This window comes from Takifugu flavidus, chromosome 5, assembly GCF_003711565.1.
Source record: "Takifugu flavidus isolate HTHZ2018 chromosome 5, ASM371156v2, whole genome shotgun sequence".
Taxonomy (NCBI): Eukaryota; Metazoa; Chordata; class Actinopteri; order Tetraodontiformes; family Tetraodontidae; genus Takifugu; species Takifugu flavidus.
This window is the reverse complement of record NC_079524.1, coordinates 1,213,608-1,230,844: the sequence shown is the minus strand read 5'-3', so window position 1 is coordinate 1,230,844 and position 17,237 is coordinate 1,213,608. Positions and strand designations below refer to the sequence as shown.

Genomic DNA, 17,237 nt, shown 5'->3' with positions numbered 1-17,237 from the left:
CAGAGGTGCATTTGTTTTCATTTGCACTAACAGTCAACACAAAAATGATTAGCGAGGGGGAAAAAAGTATAGAAATGTTTGCCTGTAACCGTGGCAACCTCGATTTAAGCTAAACTAAGTTTAAAGTTTCCTCTCATCAATCAAAGTGCGCCCGTGCAGACCGGGAGCACGACGCCGTCCGGAGACCTTAGAGCGAGTTCAACTTGGACCCTGAGACACTCAGAGGCCGACCTAGACGTGTAGTTGTGTGGGTGTGGATGTGTGTGTGTGTGCGTGCGTGCATCAGCGTGCACGTGCGTTTGTGCGCGGTGTAAATTCACTTATTGCCTCGCCACTGGCCGCTCGCAAAACTCAATTTCCTCCAGGAAGGTCCAAAGCTAAGCACTTTTAACCTCTGCAAACCTGCTGCGATGGAGGATGCATGAAAAATTTACAAGAGGATGAAAAAGCTTCTGCATGGACGTCGGCGCAGCGCACGGAATCGAACCCGAGCTCTCCGTGCTCCCACAAACAGACAAAAACTCAGCTCTGTGTGCGCGAGTGTGTGTGTGTGTGTGTGTGTGTGTGTGTGCGTGCAAAGGCCAAAGCGTGCTCCCAGTCAACGGGTGCGGAGGCATCCACCACAGAGCCTGCGGCCCTCTGAAGGGAGACCAACCCAGACCTTCCCAGAGGGACTCAAACGAGGACCTGCTACCCAGGACAGGAACAAAAGTCTGTCCAGAAAAACAAACAATCACTTTTTGATGCTGAATGTGTCAAATGTCAATTATTAGTCAGGCCAAAGAGGGTTTTACAATGACATCAAAGTTGTCCGCTCCTTTTCTTTTGTTTCTTCTACTTCCTGTCGTATTCCCGGAGCAACATAGCAACGCTGTTCTGAACCACGCACGTATATGAAAATACGTGCACCAGAAAAGAGGTTCGGGCTACGCGGCTTCGGTGAGTTTGGACTAACAGGAATCCCACACAGGCCACCGATAATCAGGAATTATGTACTGGGGGAAAAAGCCAAAGCAAAACCACATTATCACAGCATTCAGGGAGGAAGCGGGAAAAAGAGAGCAAGGCAGAGAACGCGGGGGGGGGGGGGGGGGGGGGGGGGGGGATATCAGAATGAATGGAAAACGATCATTTTCCCTGTGAGGCTAATAAAGAAAACCTGGTCCAACCTCTTGTTTGTTTTAATAACGGTTGTACAGATGCTGCAGATGCCCGACGTAACGCCATTAACAACGGAGCCTCCACTGATGACGGATCTCACCGACTCATGGAGCCCAAAAAGGTCCCGAAACAAATGAAAGAAAGAGGGAATGAAACTGGATCATCTTTGCTAAACGACGAAACATTTCATGGGAAAACCCTGCGCACGTTATTGCCGCGCTGGTGAATGGGATGGAGCGCTCCTTAATCAGACCACAGTAAAGACGCTGCTGCCACGTGCACGGTCAGCGTGCACGCACGCACAGAGACGTGCAACCGGCGAGAAACTTAATATGCAGATGCAATTCTTTTCTCTCCAACCGAGGCGGCGCTCCATTGTTCATCTGGCCGAGGGAGGCTGGTGGACAGACAGATAGATAATAAATAGGTCTCTGGAAATCCAGCGCGGCGCCCGAATGATGAGATCGTGTGTACGGCAGCGGCGTTGTTAGGACAGGGAATACCGCCGCAAAATAATGTTTTCTCTCTCTGATCAATTTTTAATTTGGCCTGCGCAGCAGAGCCCCTGGCAGGCCTGGCCCCCGTAATTATAGCGGGTTATTGACAGCTGCCTTCCCAGGGGACGCTATTTAAAAGAGGTTTAACCCCAGAGCAAGTCCAGGCCCCACACCTGCCTTTGAAGGTGTCAAGTGCATTGATCTGAGCTGCAGGATGTGCTGGGACCTTCCCACCTGGAAGTGTGTGTATACCTAGGAGTTTGTTGCTTGCAGGGCTGCTATTACAAGGCCATGGCATAGCAATACATTTTTGTGTGTGTAATACACACACACACACACACACAGCCTGAGAGAGAGAGAGTGTGTGTGTGTCCTCTGGCTAAATCTGACTGGATACAGAGAATGATACCTGTCTGGCCTCTGCAGCCACCTGATGCCGCAGGATACGGCGCACACACATTGTACATAATCACACTGACTTGGAGCTTGAGGGAAATTATAAGAACTAATGAGAACGAGGGAGGAGAGGTGTGTGTGATTGGAGCAGCGCTGTGGACGGAGGTCGGTGCGTTCAGAGGACATGGAAGCGGCGCTCAGGAGAAAAAAGATTGGGGTCATCTTGAGTCCAGAATTGTAGACAGCATCTCTGCTGACCTTTTCCATAGAATCCTATTAATCCTCAGTGGAAACAAACCCCCCAAATGTTAAAACACACTGGGTTTTTTTCTCTTTTTTTAGGTGTCAAGCCTTAGTAAGTGGGAGAGACGGACAGAGAGGGCGAGGAGGTAAAAATCTGTATACGTGACTATCGGATCAACTTAAATTCATCTTGACAAGTGGAGAATAGTTGTGGTTTGTGTGTCGGTCAGTGAGCGCACATGTGCAGCGACCACAAGTTCACTGGCTTGACAATGTGCTGATACTCAGAAAAAGGATCAAATGACCAAACAATTTAATGGAGCCAGATTCCTGGCGTTGGAAAAGACACTTCAGAACAATACGAAGCCCTCGGGAAGATTCTTTTCTTTTCTTTGTTTTTTTGCTAAATAGAATAATAAGTCAGAGTATTTTTCTAAATGAAAGTGGAAACATCCACCAGCTGCCCTGGTTACCTTGGCAGACCTAAAATTCCATTACTATTAATCACAATCTTAAAATTATTAGAATCAAAAAATGACTCAGGCTCAGAATACTGATAGAAAGGCAAAAAGGCTTCAATATCGTACATCGAAATTGGTGCTCAACTTTTTGTGTGTGTGTGTGTGTGTGTGTGTGTGTGTGTGTGTGTGTGTGTGGTGTGTGTGTGTGTGTGTGATCGGACAAAGACCTAAAGGCGTTGCAAGTCCTCTGAACACCAACAGCTACTGTCTCTAATTATGCCAACTTTCACTATTCTGTCTTTCCTCAATTATTCTGACTATGAAGTCCCGACCCCCCCACCCCCCGCCACCCATCCCACCCCCCACCCCCACCCTTGCACCCACCCTCCACCCTCTCAGTCTCAGGATGCAGAGCAGTGACAGGGCCAGAAGGTAATGATACAGCTGCCACGATGCAACAAGCGGACCTGTCGACTGTCAGGGATTGAAATCATGAAGGAATAAGCTGTCATTAAGAGAGCCTCTCCCAGTAGTGGAGCTGTCAGGAGCCTCCTGCCTTCTGCCGACTCTCCCTCTCGCTTCACTCCCGTCTCCCCTCTGCCAGTCCCACCCCATTTGCAGTCACTCCCTCGTCCTCCTCTTCTTTCTCAGTTCCTTTTTCCATCCTCTCTGTACCCCCTTCTCCTTTCTTCTTCTGTCCTTTTCCAACCAATCATAACCCGACTCCCTCTCTTCCCATATGCCCTCACAAACACACACACACACACACACACACACACACACACACACACACACACACACACACTCCCCATCCTCCCCATGTGGTTGTTGCTGGAGCATCCTCTCACCTGTCATTTTACCTCTAGGCTACGGGAACAACACCACACACAAGAAGAGTACATGTGTGACAACAGCACGCAAAGATGCCGCTCCGTCTGTGGACACTGCAGCACGAGCAGGCTGCGCCATACATTTATGAATATTTCCACGTGTTTCAGACTGAGTTTGACCACCACGTATACATTTCACCAGCTTATGAATTTGTCATCATCATATAGTAGCACGCCAGACATGGTGATTCAGAGGGCAGAGAAAAGTCCGAGAATTTCAAAAAGTTCTCCATAAATAAAATGCATTGTTATTGGTAATATTGTAACCTCCCATATTTCATGTGTGTGTGGGCCTCGTCAATTTAATTAGCTTTTTTTTTTGCCATCTGAAGAGGGTAACAGCTATCCCAAATAATGCGTGGTTAAAAATTCCAGACTGCCGCTTTTCCACAGTAATCCTACATACCACAGACCTGCACCGTATTAACATGTGAAATTAATTGTGTGTGTGTGTGTGTGTGTGTGTGTGTGTGTGTGTGTGTTTGCACGCGCATGCTCCCTTGCAAAGCCACAAGCTTCCCACATACTTGCAACCTGCACTCCATGTGACCCTTTGCTGCAGGCTTTGAACTTTCAATCAACTTCCCCTGAGTAACTTCACATGAGCTGCACTCGAGGCAACAGTTGCTGCCATGAAAACACTTTTTTTCTTTTTTTTAGGAGTCTAATCTAAACAATGACATGTGATAAAATGTTGAGTGTCAACGCGCTGTGTGACCCGACAATATGGAAACGTTAAATACTTTGCAAATGTCCGTATGCCGGAGTTGTCAAATAGCTCATATGAGTACAAGAAAAGCAACAGTATACGTTTTATTTAATGTGACTTGTATACAATGAAAATTGGGAGTGTACCCTGTTCATGTTTCCCCCAAAACAGATCACTATGAAATACACATGCTAAAAACAGGCTGTATAACAGCAATGTGCTGTTATCGAAATCCCAAATGTCAGGATGAGATGGACCCCAGCTGGGGAAAGAAGCCAAGGGCGCCCTAAAACAAGCCAGCGACGGACCGTGAAGGGGAGGAACCTACATGGGGCGAGGCGCCTGACCGAGGATTAATCACACATATAGAAAACAGGGGCTTTATTACACAGTAGCAGCCAGAAAACGGCTGTTCTGATGATGAAGTCCACAGTTTCACAGTGTTCGTCAGCAGTGATGCGGCCTAAACATCAGCAAAATGATCCTTTATTTAGCAGAGAAGAATAAGAGTCTTTTCTTTTCAAACGTGGCTGATGATCAATAACGCAGGTCCCCGTAGCGTCGAGCCGTGTGCATTCTGTACACATCTACACAAAATTCACGGTGAGATACAATAAAGCACAATCGCACCTTTGATAGATGGAGACGGCGTGAATTGACTCTAAATCTGCGCGTCTGTCTTTCCAGTGTACACAGAGTCGGAGGCCTGTGTGTGGTAAATGCCTGGATGATGATTTGTCAGGGTGGAAGAACACGGCTTCTTGTTTACGATGATGAATGAGCAACACTCCCACCACATGCCATGTTCTCCGTATCGAGGCTGTCACTTTGGCTTCCTGCGGCACAAACGCCGCCTTCCCTGACTGCACCGCCAGCCAGGTTAACTGTAATTCAAAGTCTGGGAGTAGCGCGGGATCATCTATCTGCTCGCAGAAGCGCACGCGTGCGCCGGAGCCAAAACTGCTCCCGTGGTCGTGCACAGCAGGAGGCGGGGCTTCGCACAGCAGTGGAGGCCGTTATGGCGTTCGGAGGCGGGGCGGTCGCGGCGTGCCTGACAAATGAACACTGACATGGGATGGAAAGAATAAGACGCGTCCTCACACGTGACCGCGCAGCAGGAAAAGTCCATCGTAGTTTGGATGGCATTATCCCGCCCCCACTCTCGGCCCAGTCACCTTTGAGCAGCGGGAGTACAGACCAACCATACATCATAACGACGTCCACACGAGCCTAAACAGAGGGACGTTCCAGTAACATCATTTGGACCAGAGCACACATTCACACCCGAGAACCAACGTGCGCGTTTTATTCTCCTCTGTGATTGCGCAACGCCGCCGCGTCTCTGCTTACGAGTTCACTCAAAGGAAGTTTCACCGCGTTTTCTTACCTGTATGGCTCTGGTGATGAAGGGAATCTGTGTTCCTGAGTCCAGATCCTGGTTGATGATCAGCCTGCGGGCCCACTGGCCTGCCCGCTCCACCCCGCTGCCCTGGATCAGCACCAGCAGCTTTGAAGGGTTCAATAAGGCGTCTGGGGTCAGGTAAATAAAGCTGGTGGGCTCATCAGGCGAAGCATCCACCTAAAGGTTCAGCAAAACATCCATTAAGTTCTAATCTCTGTTCCTCCATAACATGAAACCACATTACAATAAAAACCTGCAAAGAAAAACAACGTCTGTACAGGATGTGATGAATAATTGATACACTCGATGGGAAATGGGATACATTCCTGGAGTTTGGGGGCATTCAATCGGAACTGTTGCCTGATCAAAACTGCAGTTGACAGATAAGTGAGTGTGTAAATGCGGTTCCTCCGCAGCCTGTGTGTCCATGCATCCGTCACCAGCACGCCTACAATGATCTCTAAGGAGACAAATAGTGTCCATAAAAGCCACGGGTGGCAGCTGCGAGAACTTAATCCGAGCGGACAAAGAAAGACGAGTGGGGGAGAAAAAAATCATACCCTTTATTCTCCTCTGCTTCCTCATTCCCTCTCCCCTTACTTGGCTGTGGTTAATCTTCTTAAAATCTGCGGTCAAAAGTTCAGTGCTGCGCAGGTGGATGGACCTACCACCAACACGCAAATACACACGTAGGCAGGCTCTATAGGCAGGCGGGCGGGTGGGCGGCAGAAAAGCAGAACAGAGCAATTTTCCAGAGGAATAATGAGATAAATAGGCCAGGCAGATAAAGCAGTAAAAGTGTGAGGGGACTAATGAAAGGCGCCGAGACCCTGGCGATGTGATTTATGGACACCGTTAGCTCCGGAGGTAACTCTGCTATGCTTCTGAACACCACTGCTGCCTAAGATCCTTATAACCGCACCCTGAAAAATGATCACAACTTCTCCAAACAGGAGGGGGGGGGGGCAGGGATGGAGGAGCAAAGGGAGAATGGAGCGAGGCGAGCATGCTTCCAACAACAAATAAAAGGGGATCAAGTGTGTGCTCTGAGCCCGGATGAGCTGGGCAAAGAATAACTGCGTGATGGCGGAGCAGAAAGTCCCCTTCAGCGCAAATGAATGCAAAACAGATTAAGCATCAGCATGCTGCGCCACTGTGCCTTTGAAATGACACGTCACAATGCAGTTAATTTGTTGAGGAGACACTTCCGCACAAAGAACGTGGGCAGATGAGGGCTGCGGGAAAGAAAGGAATTAAGAGGGAAAGTGAGTGAGATATAAAGACAAAGAGTGGCGGAGAATAGGAGAGACGAGTCCTCGCCATCCCCCTTTATTTTCCTCATAAATGGTACACTCGGAATAATAATTCCCACTCTGAAGCCCAAGTATTTATGTCAATTTTCATTTTTAATACTTCCTTTAATCTTCAAGGGTATAAATCAAAGAGGGAGATGCCTCCTTTCACTCCGCTACTTACTGGAAGGATTGCTTTAGTCATGTTGCACGTTTTCTCCAGCAGCTCGTAAACATACAGAGTTATGATCTGAAAAGAAAGAAAGAAAAAAGCACAGAGACAAGGTCAAATAATAAACTGATAATCTAATTTAAAGCAGTGAATGTTTGGTGCCGCTGCTGATAAAAACCATCCAACAAAAGCCGCATAAACTGTTTGTATGAACAACTAATAGCAACTGCTGTCACACTTGCAAACAGGAAAAAAAACACTATTCAAAAAACCTTTTTGCCCTGTGGGGTGTGTGTGTGTGTGTGTGTGTGTGTAGCTGCGTGCGTGCGTGCATGTGTGTGTGGTTAAGTGTTGCGGTTGTAAGTGCCAGGAGAGGAAATCTCCTGTACAAGCGAAGGGCTGATGTAAGTTATGTTTATCCCTGCAGCCACGGCACTAAAGAACCTTGTATACCGAATCATTCCAACCCCGGGCCAAGACTTTCATGGTTCAGTGACATTAACAACTTTCTTTTCCATTTTCCGTATTTTCCCCCTCTCTCCTTTTCCCCTCATCCTGCTTAGCTGAGAACAGAGGAGCGCTTTGTGAACAGATTCCGGTTTTCCATCAGCGATAACACAACACGTTGGACTGATTCCTGATTCCCGTCCTGCATCATCAATCGTTGGGCTGTCAAGGCCACATTTGGTTCCATTATATTAAGCTCGTCTAATTAATGGGAACCAAAATGTTTGTGCTATTAAAGGATTTGCACCAATGCTTTAGGATGAGTGTTAAATCTTTCAAGACTGTAGAACAAACACCTTTTTGCAAGTGGCTGCATTAGAGTTGAATTATGTTGTTTTTTCTACATTATAGAATCTCATTCCCTGGATTAGAAAATATTAAATATAACGTCCTTGTATGGTTGTAAAGTGAGAGCATTTTATACATTTGAAACCATTTGATTGACGGATCTTAGGACCTTCCTAAATTTAGCAAACAAAAAAGGCAATTTCAGAGCACGCTGAAAATGTCAACCTTAGAACAACGAAATGATGCATATGCCTAAATAACATGTTCTGACGCCTTTTTAAATGGCAGGAATTGACATTTTCACAGAGAAAAGAAAAGGACAAGGAAAGGCCAACCACAACTTAGGAGTACAGAAAAAATTAAGCTCTTTTGCTTTTAACTCCAACAGGAATTCTCCTGATAATCGCAATATTGCTGCGCTCTTTTGCGCCTGAAGGAAACTCAATGCTAACCTAATTTACAGCTTATGGAACATTATGCAAGAATAACAATACATACAAGACACATATTAGCCTTTTGACAGCCAATCGAAACCCAGAAGACGGACCAATGACGCGATCGATTCCACCACGTGAACTCATAAAGGGGGGAAAAGCTAAAGGAGCCCAACAACGTCGCCGAACAGCTAATTCACTCAAATGTCAGCAGGTCTGATGAAGACCAAAATGATTCGAGGCCTCCGCGTCCTCGTGTTTAATGACATCAATAAGACTCGGAGGAAATTTCATTTGGACTATGTTATTTGTTCTGCGCCTCAGGTGGCTCCAGGACGTCAGATAGGGAAGAGGGACGTGAAGGAGAAAGCAGAGAAAGTTTCGGTGTGGGGGCGCTCTCATTAGTACCCTTAATCAGACGCTGATGTGTAAACATGTGTTGCAATCAGCGGCTTTAAACCGTTATATCAAGTGCAGATGGGCACAATTGTCTGCACTTGTTCGGGGTCCAAACGCGAAAACCCAGAAACGCCATCCGTTGGAGACTCGAGAGCTGGTGCACACACTCTCACCCTACTGCATCTGTGTGGGCCTCCAAGGACTACGTCTCCACATCTGATCATCCAATAAGAAAAAGGTCTTTGTCACCTAATTACCAGTGTGTTATTAGTGCTTTAATGGAATGCCTGCAGGAAGCAAGGCTGAGTGCCTGCATTATCGCACTGGATGATAGGAGAACCTTGATGAGTGGATTTGGGAAATAATATTGAGACACAAGGAGGAGAGAAAAGGGTGTGTGTGTGTGTGTGTGTGTGTGTGTGTGTGTGTATCACGGACAAGTCAGATGCTTACAATTTTCTTTTTTACCTGCAGTACTTTGATGCAACATCATCAGAAAGCTTTGGATTTTTTTTCCAGTCGTGTTAGAGTGATTCCAAACTTCTCCTCTAAAGGTTCAAAGCAATTAACGTTTCAGACGTTTGTTGGAGGAGCACTTAACAGCACAGCACGGTCTGGTTTGGAACGGGAGTGTGTCCACTGCGGGGTCTTTTGGGCCTGGAGGTAATAAGTAGCAGCAGCTCGCCAGCACCAACACGACGAAGGTCGTCTGAGGTCGTCCATATCTCACTGTAACACTGAACCACAAATCTTCTTTCTGGGTCAAGTCGCGTCTCTGGCTCTAGTTTTTGCTTCCCACCAGAAAAAAGTCCCGTTTGTTTCTCCTCCCCCAAGATTCCCAATGCACACAGCTGCAAACGCAACAGTTTAACGCCATTATCGAGCCCATCCATGACGACACTGATGCGTGCGTCGTGCTGAGATGTGATAACACAGAATTTGTTATGAAATGCGCTTTCAAGCTAAACTAAAATCTGGAAATGTTGTTCTTGAAAGGTCAGTTACTCTTCTCTGTCGGACTAATCCGTCATGGATTACGACTACTCCTGAACTTTTCTTCCTGCATTATTTCTGATTCCTTTTCTTTTAATGTTTTAAATTTGTTTTACGATACACATAATTGTAAAAGTTGCTGAAAATGTTTGTTGGTAACTCAGAGGATTTCAGGTTTTCGTCTTCTTGGATTCCCCTAAAACAGAAACTTTAGTATTGAGAATTCTGTCATAAATATGACGTCTTTTAAACAATAAAAGACAAGAACTACAAGGTTCCAAACGGTTTGGAGCAGCCTTTCAGGTCCACAGAGGGAACACTGTGGCGGTGAGGCCAGAGGAGCCGGATCAGGGAGGAAGGAAGAGACTAAGAAGAGGGCTCAGTGGGAAGAGAGAGGGAAGAGACGGAGGGAGAGGTAATCCCGAGGAGCCGGATCTCAGTGTCACCTCCAACGGCCGTGAACAGCTGAGAGGAAGAGGAGGAGGAGGAGGAGGAGCGGACAGTACAGTCCACGCAGTTGGTAAGTGGGTGGGCTGTGGAAGGCAAACCCCTGGTCACCCCCATTAAAAAAAAACCTCTTCATCACACTTAATCACACGCCGAGCTGAGGTCTTAATCGGGACCACGATGCATCGCCTCGGAGACCTCCCACACCGGCTCTGCGTCGCTATCGCATCACTTTTTAAGACCACGTTTAATTTGATATGACGGCTGTTTTTGCTGGACACGCACAAGCAAAACAATCAATCCAGGAGGAGGGAGGCAACATGGAGGACGGGGGGTGAGGAGACACAACAGGAGTCGCCATCACTCCTGAAGTGTAGCAAATGTATGTGAAGCACCGTCTTTGTGTGGCGATGTAGCATCGCCGGGACTGTTTCATTTCTGCAGGACTCCTAAAGTGTTGCATCAGATCCATCATTTCCACCACTCCCATTACCCCCAATTACAGCCGAGAATACACAAAAAAGGGGGTCAAAGGTGGGGTGATGCCGCCTCCATTCTTCATCATGGAAATGATTTAGGTTTATCAGGATAATGAGATTTTAAAAACACTTTGTAAAAATTTACCAATGCATTAAATACATAGTCTATGACGCTCACGCAGAAAGAGTTAGAGCAGGAGCACCTCTTGTCTCTCTAGTCCAGAAGCCCCTCCAAAAGCCACTTAGCCATGAAAACCAAAGAGCAAGAAGAGGCATTCAAAGCTGTTTACAGAATGAAACTGAAAGAGCTGCCCTGTATGCCGTATCACCGGCTGCACCCAGGGAAGCGTTCCTTCTTCTCCAGAGAATAGAGGAAAATGAAAGGAGGAAAAAGGAGGAAAATCCCCCCGAACAATGCAGCACAACAGTGGCGACAACAACACCAAAGCGTGCTCGGAAAAAGGAGCCTGCAAAAATGAGAGAGCACTCGGCAAAAGAAAGGTTGTTTATTTTAAGTCAGCCCCGCGTCCCGACAGAAAGTGCTATTAAAATAGAGCCTATTCTGGTGAATCTGTGATCTGTCACAACGCATGGGAAAGGAGAGAAAGAGGGAATAATTCCCATGAGCTCGCTGTCACTTTTCTGTCAGAAGAGAAAGAGCTCTCCAGGGAAAGAGCCACTTCTCAGATGCAGACTGACGCGCTGTTTACATTTGCCGTAGATATCCCGCTCCCGCCTCATTGCCCGCCCTCCACGACTGGTCCTAATGGCGCTCTAACGACCTCCTCAGGTGTTACCGAGGAGCCAGCGGGGGTCTAATTCAGCGTGAGGGACTGTAGGTCACCGTGGGTGCCCATAGTAGCGGCAGACGCCAGGTTTGTACCTACCAGCCCTCTCACATCCTCCCTTCATGCCCTGTTCCCCAAGCCATTCCATCGCCACATCGACAATGTTGTCCCCTCGTGTCCGCTCCCTTAGTGAACTGCTGCACCTCTGAAATCCCGTTACCAAAACACCCCAAATGATCCACTAATGTGGATGGGCATCCCAGTCCAGACCCACCACAGGTGAAGGAACCCTGTGAAACAAACATATAAAAACATATTTAAAAAAATAACAAATTAAAATGACCCCCCTTAGGCAGGAGCAGGCCTTGCCCAACGTATATATTGCTCAACAGTACTAAGGACACACACCCAGAAGAACCCAGAACATTTGAGGGAGTGGTTGAATCAATTTAATTTAATTTACCGGCCTGATTATGGTGGTACGCAGCCCACTGTCTAGTCCACCGATGTGGTTCAGGTGCTCTGAGGGCAGGTTGTGCTGCCACCTTGATTGGGTTGACAGACTACAACCAGATTTAAAAAGAAAAACTACTGGATGTTTCCATCCGCCAGGCCCGTGCACGCTCTACACAGTGCACAGCAGCACAGAATTCACTTTGTACTGTACAACCTGGGACCGGCCTTCGGGTGGCGGCTCACTGTGGGCACCCGAGTCGGGCACAACGGCAACATCCGGCATAAACGTTGTAACCTGGACAGTAGTTCCAGAGATGTGTGGGGACATCCTGCAGCGGGCAATAAAGCTTGGCCGGTTCCTTACTGAGGAAAAGGCCACAGGCTTTAGGGGGAAAAGATAACTGGGAAGGGGGGGAGAGAGAGAGAGAGAGACAGACAGACAGACAGACAGAGATAAAGAGACAGAGAGGGAAAGAAGAGAGTGCGCTTCCTAATGCAGCCATCTGGCTAGCTTTGCTTCATTATAATATTCTGACTCTCTCTCTGTATGTGTGTGTGTTTACAAATTTGCGAGCGCTCCTCATTCCACAGATGCAGGCAGAGCGGAGAAGAATCCTCATTTATTAACAGCTTAATAGAGCTCCATCTGGGCCAGACCCTATGCCCGTCTCTATCAGAGAGATTCATCACTGAATCAGAGGAATTAGTCTACAGCCGACACCTACACGGGCAGAGGTGACCCCGCCGCTCCGTGCAACGCCGCGCCTGCTCCCTATTACAGGCGGCACGGAGTCGTTATAGCACCTGGAATGATCCTGTCAGCAGGGCATTTTACTGCTGTCTGACTGCTTCATTGTTTAAACATCAAACTAACATGACTCCAAACCAGTTTGTTCTCCAGAACATAAACCTTCCGCCGTATTAAGGTGTTCCACAGAAAAGACGCCAGGAATAAAGAAGATACACTAAAAGGTATCCACAAATGAGAACAAAGCTACATGAATAAGGACTAGACCATGAGTCTGACCCCTTCTTCTGCTCCTCTCTTAAAACATGTGATCAGATCATGATACAAACTAAATTTAGCCTTAAAGCGAGGACCTTTTTTTCTTCTGGAGCACGTGGCCTGGCACAGCTTTCCAACAATGCCGCTCAATCTCTCCGTGCCACATGAAAATGAGGTGGTGAAGAAGCGAGGTGAGGTTTATCGGAGCGGGAACAATCATGGGCGCTCTTCAGTGCACGTCCCCATTTCGTGGCTCTTTCTCTACGTGGAGGCCATCGCAGCAGCATCCTGCGACTCCTCTTCCTGCGTTCCTCCATTCAGATGAGGCTGAAGTGCAAATTGGACATCTGGTGCTGTGATGTGTGTGACAATACATGCACACACGCCCCCAGCGTACTCACACACGCGCGCGCACACACACACACAGGCGTGCAAACTCACCAGCACCAACAGGGTCCTCTGCTGTTAAAGATGTACAAATGAAGAGGAACAAGGGGGGAAATAAAACTGCCCAGGAAATTAGGAGTTAGGCACCTTAAAAGATGTATATGCAGAATTATATATACACTGTATATAAGAGGAACAAACAGATTTAGGTATGGTTTAAATCAAACGTACTGGACTGTGCTGAAAGTGCTGATTTCACAGAAGTAAAGGTGAAGCTGCTGGAGTAGAAAACCTGCCTCCCCACGTTAAGCTTGGACGGACAGTAAGCGATCCGGTCGCACAATATTGCGGCCTCACCAGTCTATACCTTCAAGTGTTGTGCAAACCAAATTATTTTCCTAATGCTGCATCTCAAATTAAATCATGGAAACGACTTCAGTGTTACGCAATTTAAAATATACCATTTTTTGGTATTTTGGACCGGAGGCATCGATTGAAAATGCACCAGCCACTAAACTGTCCAGGGCAAAATGGGAAGTTGACACAGGAAGTGTGGGAACGTCGCCAGACCAGGGACGCATGAGCACGAGGAGGAGAATCACAGCAAAATGTGCATCAAATCTTTATTGCTAACAAGGCAAACTGCACAATCCTCCAAGCCTGGAAGCATCCAACAGTCTTCTGGAAATATGAGCTAACGGCTACGACATCACCAAGTCTCCGAATACTGGAGCCGTTTAAATGAGCTGGTAGCATCACGGTCAGGTGGAGGGTCTGATAAAGGCTGCGTGACGGGACGGGACCGTAACAGACCTCTCTGCACACAAGCCCATTGTGCTCTAACGATATCTGACAGCATCTCTCGTCCTGTTCAGAAACAAAGGAGAGACCAGACAGGCGCACAATGGCACAAATGTGCTGGCTACAGGGGCAACACGTCAGTCCAAACTCACACACGTGGTTGTGTCTAACAGTGGACATACAAACCCCAAACAGATAACATGCTTATTCAGGTAAATGCTGTGTTGCTAATCCCCCTCCTACAATGCAAACACTACAGCATTTGTTCCCATTACACAAGCCCATGAACAGTGATTAACATAGTTCCCTTTTTTGTTTTTGAAAGAAGATGCTTCTGCCACTTTTTTAATCATAGGATGAATAAAATTTGCATACGCACGTACGATAATTATTTGCTTCTTCCAAATGTTGCCTCCCCCGATGCTGAAGTTCAGCTAGTTTAAATGCCCGTGTGTTCTTCCAGGGGTATTTTTCCCCCCTTACATGCTACCAAATGTTTGTTTCTGCAGTCTTTTTAGATCCTGCTGGATTGTGCCTCAGCAGGAGAGAAGAGAGCAGGAGAAGAAGAAAAAAGAAAAAGGCCTTCACAAAAGGCTGCCTCTCAAAGGAGTTACTGTATACCTGCATTAGGAATCAGGAAAACAGCCAGGTAATCCCACAAACGGCTCTATCACTTCGCTTTGAACATCAAAAGAACGCGCAGACAATTAAAAACGACATAGCAGGGGTGCAAACAAAAAGCAGATCACAAAAGAACATTTGTGGCGCGAATGCAAAGTGCAGGTGCGAGCGTGACAGGAGGGAACGCCGCCATCGCTCTAAATGACCCCAGACACGTTTAAAACTAGCCCGCGCGTGGTTTTAACCCTCCTGGATCCGGGTGGACAGTGGTGTCCCGTCCGGTCCAGACCGTGCAACCTCTCATTCAGTTTCCCACCACCACTGACAGGATGATTAGACTTTACCCATTACGGATCGGCGGCGTTCAGGTGGCGCCGCGGCCGACGGCGACCTTTCAAAAACCCTGTAAACCTTCCACTCGCTAAGCTAACAGAGGTCTGGAACACAACACACATTACTGTCCGATTGTGCCGTTTAGGCGTCAAAAGGGGGAATTTGCTCGGCGTTAAAGGCCAGCAGCCATGAGAGACCCGTCCTGTGGGAGACGCCGGAGTTCATTTATGACGTGTGTGCGGCTTCTTTCAACCCTTTAGAGGTGGAACTTTCCTCGGCCCGTTCGGCTGATTTTCACTCATACCGTGGGTTCTTACCGGCCCAACCGTTGCAGGGGGATAAAGGCAACATCTGTTTACTCCGGACAGGAAGTCAGAATTATTTTACCTCTCCGAGAGCTTCGTAGCGTTTCTGGTTCCAGCGGTGGAGGTCCTCCCTGGCGTTGAAGACGAAGGGCTCTCCGGTCTCCGTGTGTCTGAGCTGACCGTCTGCAGGCGGAAATGAAGACAGACAATCACGTGAGTCGGTGACTAAAGCGTGGTGGGACTCAAGGAGGCGGGTCACCACTGGTGACAGGACCAAGGCCAAACAAGTTCCAGCTCCTTTTTTTCCCCAATTGCTTGATTTCTTTGCTTTTCCCCCCATTTCTGGAACTTTTTCCGTCGATCTTTGTCCAGAGTGCGAGCAAAGAGCGGAGAGAGGAGCGTGGAAGGTTTCCAGCATGTTTGTGACGGTGCACCGCGGCTTGGCATGCGGAGCCCCACAACTGCTCCTTGTTTTTTGGAGGTGGCTGTCTGGGCAGCAGCCAATCATCCCTGGACACGCTCGTGCAGGAGCGCCAGGATGACCAGCTGTGGGCATAAAGCAAGTGTCATTAGCTCCGAGTGCGGCTCAAGCAGACCAGACACAGGAGCGGGACAGAACCACCTCTGTGCGATGGGTTATTGATGTAAAACAGCCATCATTTGGGAATGTTGCGCACATATAAACAATTACCCTCGTGCGCCTCCCAAACTCCCACATTTACCTCCGCAATGAGCCCATCGATCCTGCGACTGACACCGGCGCACAATAAAACTGTGGAGTGTTAAATTGAATTTTGACCTTCGCAACTGCAAATTTTTTATTTTTTTCCCCGAGCTAACCCGCTGAACAGTACACATTACAGGACTGAACCCAAACAGCCAGGGGGCTCTCATACTTTCTCAATTATTACAAAGTAAGAACTGCATCCAAGGTATAAATAAACACATCTGCGCAAGTTATAAGCGTGCATATGCATTTTTTTTTCATCTTCCTGTAAATTGCTAACATTTCCGCCACTCTATCAGTGTAATGGATCTCCCGATTGTAACACACTGAGTATTACAGAGCTCGCTTTCATGCTAACTTGTTAGGCAACACATAATGGTACATCTAGGTTTATCATTGTGCTGCATTAAAAGGCAGATTTATGCCTCAGAGGTAGAGCAGCAGACGAGCGAGAAGTTAGGATGAAGCAGTGCGCAGAAAAAGTACCTTGAAGAAAATCAATTATGCAGTCATGGAGGGGTGAGGATCTAAATACTACTGCCTAAGAGAAGGAAGAAGCAGCTATAATGAAATCTTACTGTATGAAAGTGGTGTGTGTGTGTGTGTGTGTGTGTGTCTGAGAGAGAGAGAGCTGGGAGGGGGGATCAGCTCTGCTACCTCCCCCAATGCATCCTCTCTCAGAGGAATCCCGTTTTCTCAACTTTTTCTCCTCTTCTCTGTCATAATTAGCATTCTGTTCTCAATTTGGTCGCTTAATTAGGTGTACATAACCTTGGATTTCCAGTAATGGAAAACTGGAGGGCTCGCAAGATGAAGCCATCAGCTTCAATGATTAAGATACCTGCACACTGTTGTACGCAGCCTCGTCTGTATTCACATCATTACGCGGTCAAATTAACATTTTTGTTCCACCTGTCGTGGCCGCAGGTAGCCACAGTGTAGCTATGGAAATGCCCCGAGCTAAAGCGAGCGCGGAACGCCATCCTTCAAAAACACGGAGGAGCGGACAAGACATGCGGCAGGTGTGGGTGGATGGAGAGAGG

At 47.5% G+C, this 17,237-nt stretch overlaps 1 protein-coding gene across 5 annotated transcripts in view; it reads right to left on the bottom strand.

The window, feature by feature from the left end:
* fam172a (family with sequence similarity 172 member A) overlaps window positions 1-17,237 on the bottom strand; it is a 112,071-nt gene that overhangs the window by 91,997 nt on the left and 2,837 nt on the right. For all 5 annotated transcript variants that reach the window (XM_057032041.1, XM_057032043.1, XM_057032045.1 and 2 more), the window contains exons 4-6: window positions 15,550-15,650; window positions 7,236-7,301; window positions 5,745-5,936 (exon numbers count right to left, since the gene is read on the bottom strand). In XM_057032041.1, coding sequence (XP_056888021.1) covers window positions 5,745-5,936; window positions 7,236-7,301; window positions 15,550-15,650 — 359 coding nt within the window. The remainder of the gene's footprint in view (window positions 1-5,744; window positions 5,937-7,235; window positions 7,302-15,549; window positions 15,651-17,237) is intronic.